The sequence below is a fragment of the Osmerus eperlanus genome, chromosome 13 (genome assembly GCF_963692335.1).
Source record: "Osmerus eperlanus chromosome 13, fOsmEpe2.1, whole genome shotgun sequence".
NCBI lineage: Eukaryota > Metazoa > Chordata > Actinopteri > Osmeriformes > Osmeridae > Osmerus > Osmerus eperlanus.
This window is the reverse complement of record NC_085030.1, coordinates 4,160,585-4,166,069: the sequence shown is the minus strand read 5'-3', so window position 1 is coordinate 4,166,069 and position 5,485 is coordinate 4,160,585. Positions and strand designations below refer to the sequence as shown.

Sequence of the window (5,485 nt, the reverse complement as noted above, 5' to 3'; positions counted from 1 at the left end):
TTTTATTGATTAGGGCCTACCTGTGTCACAATATCCTACTGAAATCTATTAAACAGGAGTATCTAATTCAGGCATAGCCAAATTAAACCAAAGTCGAGTTGCCGAATTTATGATGTGTTTGCTGCATAGCAAACTGTGCTCTGACTTCTGTGCATCCTCTTAACCTTGTGTGCCAATGACTAGGTCACCTATCCTTCAACACATTAAAAGGGTCTGAGAATGTGATTTAGTAGTACACTACCTGACATGGTGTATCGTTGTTTCCAGGGCCTCACCTTCCTGTAAATGAGTCAGAAACCTTGATCTTTTTACCCCACACATTGTGAATGTGTGGGGCATTTAAAGTTCTTTTAAAGCGACCCTCATTTTGACATTGTGTCAACATCAAATTAAAGCACACAAATTCACCAAAAAAGTATACTCTATTTGTGCTGCTGTTTGGGGGATTGTAAGGTTGCCTTATGGGAGTATTGTAAAGTTAGTTATGTTTCAAACTTACAATCATTAAGCAGACAGTTGGTGTCCCAAATATAGAAGACATCTCAAAGGAACTGACTAACTGACAAGAAATGAGTGCCTCTGAAACTGAATATTGATCATTTTATACTTTATTTGTTCAGTTATTTATTTTATTCCCCTGGCATATCAGAGATAGGACTACAGTCACTACCAATACTGACATCCACCAAGAAGATTCCCCGGAGAAACAGTCTCACATTAGAGTAATTTTTATGCCATCAATGTCTCTCTGATGGTTTATATGCTGAGTTCTTATTTGCAAATGTATTTAGTACAGGATCTGTGTTGTACCACTTCCTGATCTTCATAACCTTGTATGAGAAAGGGAAGTGCCTGGTGGTGTTGGTGTGGCTATTGCGATGACACATCTCTATCGAGGGCCCTGATCCCCTCACTTGAAAAAAGCTCAGTAACCCTAAGTCAACAAACATGGGAAGCGTAAAGCCCAGGTGCAGCTCACCCCCTTTCCTCCCTCTTTCTCCCGCCGTGACCTGCCTTCCACTGCGACGCTCATGAATGACTAGCACAGCACACCTTGGCTACAGAGTAAACCTAACAAGCTCTGTGCCCTTCGAGGAGGTCCTTACATTCCCCCATGAGTCTGCCCAAACTTTCTCCCAAGAACTACAATCACCATCTGCCAGTTCTGCTCTTTTATAGCCAAAAAAGGTTCACTCTACTCCCCAAATTATACATTTGCTGTTGTCTTTTTCCCAGTAACTTGTAGCGGTTTTAGTACAGTTTTGCCTAAAACTGTTTAGTACCATCACGGTAAAGTTTGTCTCTTTTTTATTTCCCTTTTCAATACCGTTTAATGTTGTCGTTTAAGTACTAGGCTGCTGTTCCCATTTCAGTCAATCAAGCGGAAATCTGAAATGTTGCCAAAAAGCCGTAGGCTGAAATCCTTTTACACATACAGGATCACTAGAGACTCAGTCAAGGTGATTTCCTGCCTGGTCGAGTGGCTCTTTGACGGTGGCCAGCTAGTAGATGTTATCATGAGTGCGTGTGTGGGAGGCCGGTGTCTTAGACTCTGGTCCCCCTCAGACCTGAAGGCAGCTCTCCCTAAAAAGCAGGAAGAAAGAAAGAGTGTCTGTGAACCCAGAGCTCAGAACACTGTCTCTGATTGTGCCTACAAGAGGCCCCCTAACTGCCTCTTGAACCCCCCCAAGAAATGTTTTTATAAGTTAGGCCCTCTTACTTGCAGTCTTGGTAACAAAGTCAGTATCATCCTTAGAGAATACCAGTCTTAATGCATTTTCTATAGAGGCACATACTGTAATACAGTTTAGAACATACATGCGTGAAACAGCAATGCAAGTAGTTGAACAGAACACAATATTAACTGCAAACCCAGATGGCCCGTTGTTGGGATCTGCGATTAATGGAGCCCATGACTTCAATTCCACTGAGCAAATGTATGCCAGAATTAGGAGGCGTGTGTGTCTGTTTATATGACAAAGAGAGACTGTGGTAGGCTATATACAGCATATGAGGGGAGCTATGGGGTTCCTGTTTCAATGAGCCAGTGCAAGTCAATCGGGCGGGGTTAATACGACCACTGGGGAAAGAGAACGCTTTCTAAGGAGTTGAAACATTCTACCTACGTAAGCAAAGGAGGTAGTTGCGCGCGGGATAACCAAGCATCATTGCCTACCTGTGCGAGAAGAGCTGGACACATCAGTGCAGTCGATGGACCTCTGATGTCACACAACATAGCGTACTTAGTTGACAGTGGAAATACATTTGCGTCATGCTTTTATCATTTAGGAAGACACCTCGTTGTACAATAGTAATATATTTTCCCATAGGTAGGTTATAGGCGAACATTCAACCGCGCGCAACAATGGCAGCGTCAGCTTTAACAGGATTCTCCGTGGTCAGTTTGCTCAGCCTCGGTTACCTGTCGTGGGACTGGATGACCCCAAATCAAGTCGAGAACGAGCCTGTACCGAACTTTGGAGACCAGTCACCGGTACCGCAGCCACCTCATATCATCTTTATAATGACGGATGACCAGGGTTTCAACGACATCGGTTACCACGGCTCTGACATCAGGACGCCAACACTGGACAAGCTTGCCGCAGATGGAGTGAAGCTGGAAAATTATTACATACAACCCATCTGTACTCCTTCCCGCAGTCAGCTAATCACTGGCAGGTATGTGCATCTTACCACAGGATACTTAATTTGTATGATTAATTATGAATCTATTATTTTACATTTGTCAGCAGTGGCGGTCCTAGCACATTTGGCGCCCCGGTGCAAGAGGCAAGGTTTGCACCCGCACCCCCTCCCCCGGGGAAGTCAACCTGCACCCCCCCCCACTCCCCCCTCAACCGGGGCGCAAACCACAACGCGGACATATGACGTGTCGTTGTTGGCGCCCTCTGCTGGTAGTGCGTTTGAATCTCAAGGATAGCTGGCGGGTTCATTTAATTTGATGCACTTGGGAAATTGTCGCCCCCCTCTTCATGCCGCCCCGGCTGCCCGGTTGGCCTGTGCCAAAAACCGCTACTGTTTGTCAGACTGGAATTCCGCTTGTCACACACCCACATTACTGGTCAATTACAAGGATTTATGTTGTTCATAAGGTTCTTATTTGTTTGACAAGTCTACAATTAGTTTAACTCACTTGTGTTCATTATCTAGGCTAAATATAGGCTCAAAGTTTTATGTTTAATCTTTTATTAATCAAATGGAATTTCTCCTTAAAAAAAAGTCTACTCCTTCTTTGGGCCAGAGTTTTACTCATTTACAAAAAATATAGTTATTATTGCTTTTGCGCCAAACAATGACATTCTTCAGTTACTACATCCACCACAGCTTGTTGGCTTACTGTCCCTAGGTACCAGATCCACACTGGCCTCCAGCACTCTATCATCCGGCCCCGGCAGCCCAACTGCCTGCCTCTGGACCAGGTCACCCTGCCCCACAGGCTCCAGGAGGCTGGTTACGCCACACACATGGTGGGCAAGTGGCACCTGGGCTTCTACAAGAAAGAGTGCCTGCCCACTCGTCGCGGCTTCGACACCTACTTTGGCTCGCTGACGGGCAGCGTCGACTACTACACCTACACCTCCTGCGACGGCCCAGGAGTGTGCGGCTTCGACCTCCACGAGGGCGAGACGGTGGCGTGGGGACAGGGGGGAAAGTACTCCACCCACCTGTACACCCAGAGGGTGAGGAAGATCCTGGCATCCCACGACCCCCAGGCCCAGCCGCTCTTCATCTTCCTGTCCTTCCAGGCGGTCCACACCCCCCTGCAGTCTCCACGGGAGTACATCTATCCCTACCGGTCGCTAGGAAACGTGGCGCGCAGGAAGTACGCCGCCATGGTGTCGGCCGTGGATGAGGCGGTGCGTAACGTGACCTACGCCCTGCGCAAGTACGGCTACTACCAGAACAGCGTTATAATTTTTTCCACTGACAACGGCGGCCAGCCGTTCTCAGGAGGCAGCAACTGGCCGCTGAGGGGCCGAAAAGGCACCTACTGGGAGGGCGGAGTGAGGGGGCTGGGGTTCGTCCACAGCCCCTTGTTGAGGAGAAAGAGGAGGGTGAGCAAGGCACTGGTTCACATCACTGACTGGTACCCCACCCTGATGGGTCTGGCTGGAGGCAACGTGTCCCTGTCGGATGGGCTGGACGGTTACGACATGTGGGGGGCGATTAGCGAGGGGAAGGAGTCCCCCCGGCAGGAGATCCTCCACAACATCGACCCTCTGTACAACCTGGCGCGGAGCGGCTCCTGGCAGGGAGGCTTTGGGATCTGGAACACGGCGGTCCAGGCCTCCATCCGGGCAGGAGACTGGAAGCTCCTGACAGGAGACCCCGGCTACGGAGACTGGACGCCCCCGCAGATGCTCCCGGGTTTCCCTGGTGGCTGGTGGAACCTGGAGCGCCACATCCAGCCGCAGAAGTCCGTCTGGCTGTTCAACATCTCAGGCGATCCCTACGAACGCTACGACCAGGCTGAGAAGCGACCAGATGTGGTCAAAGAGCTGCTAGCCAGGTTAGCGTTCTATAACCGCACCACTGTGCCGGTGCGGTATCCCGCCGAGGACCCGAGGGCCAACCCGGACCTGAACGGGGGGGCGTGGGGACCCTGGGTGGGGGACGTTGATGAAGACAACTGGAATGGAGTCTACCACAAGAAAAGTAAGGACAGCAAGAAGAAATACAACCTGTCCAAAACGAGGTCGTTCTTCAGAAAACTCAATACCAGGATCATGTCCAACAGAATATGATGAGGATTTTGAATGTTAAAACATGACTTTTGTTTACAGAATAAATTGTTACTTTTTTACACCATAGAATTAGAAATCTTACAGGTGATGCTTTGATTTAGCGTTTACAGTTTTGTGGTCTGTGTGTGTTTCATGATGAACATTTGATAGCTATTTTTAATATGAAGACAAGAGGTGACTCCCTTGTTCCCTTGAAGGTGTTTTACTGAATTATTTACTCTTTTGATTTAATAAAGCTTTGGATTATATTTGGATAACCCTTCCACCCATTCCTAAGGTATATTATCCTTATTAAGTGGACAGTACATTCAGAGTAATGTGTACTGTCATCTTTGTCTGTCTCTTTTTCCGGGTTTGGTTGAAACACGCCCCATAATCACAGCCCAACGGAGCGGTATCAGAATCATATCAAAACCCTTTCTCTTGTCGGGGGTAGGAGAAGGGTGTGTAGTACCGTGTTTTGTCTGTTTACGCTGCGTTACACATAATACATGAACACATTCTTTTTTGGTTTTAAAAATGTTTATCACAGGATGGCATAAAAGAGCTGGGTTTCAGCAGACATTGAATGACACGTGTTGAATGACAAGTTTGTTGCAATGAAAGGTCATCAGGCAAGTGGAATGCCAGTTAAAGTTCAGGTCGCTAATTCAAGTCGTTCAGTACAACTATTTGATTCAGTCCCTAAAGGGTTTACATCCTGTTGCGTGGCAACACAT

The 5,485-nt window shown here is 47.6% G+C and overlaps 1 protein-coding gene across 1 annotated transcript; it reads left to right on the top strand.

The window, feature by feature from the left end:
* Positions 1-2,129: 2,129 nt before the first annotated feature.
* arsia (arylsulfatase family, member Ia) lies at positions 2,130-4,964 on the top strand. Its single transcript, XM_062476415.1, has 2 exons — positions 2,130-2,679; positions 3,368-4,964. The coding sequence occupies exons 1-2, from the start codon at positions 2,366-2,368 to the stop codon at positions 4,764-4,766; spliced, it is 1,713 nt and encodes a 570-aa protein (XP_062332399.1). The 5' UTR covers positions 2,130-2,365; the 3' UTR covers positions 4,767-4,964.
* Positions 4,965-5,485: the final 521 nt, after the last annotated feature.

Coding starts and splice junctions, on each gene's coding strand:
- arsia (XM_062476415.1), top strand. CDS start 2,366: ATGGCAGCGTCAGCTTTAACAGGATTCTCCGTGGTCAGTTTGCTCAGC. Junction 2,680..3,367: donor AGTCAGCTAATCACTGGCAG/GTATGTGCATCT, acceptor TACTGTCCCTAG/GTACCAGATCCACACTGGCC.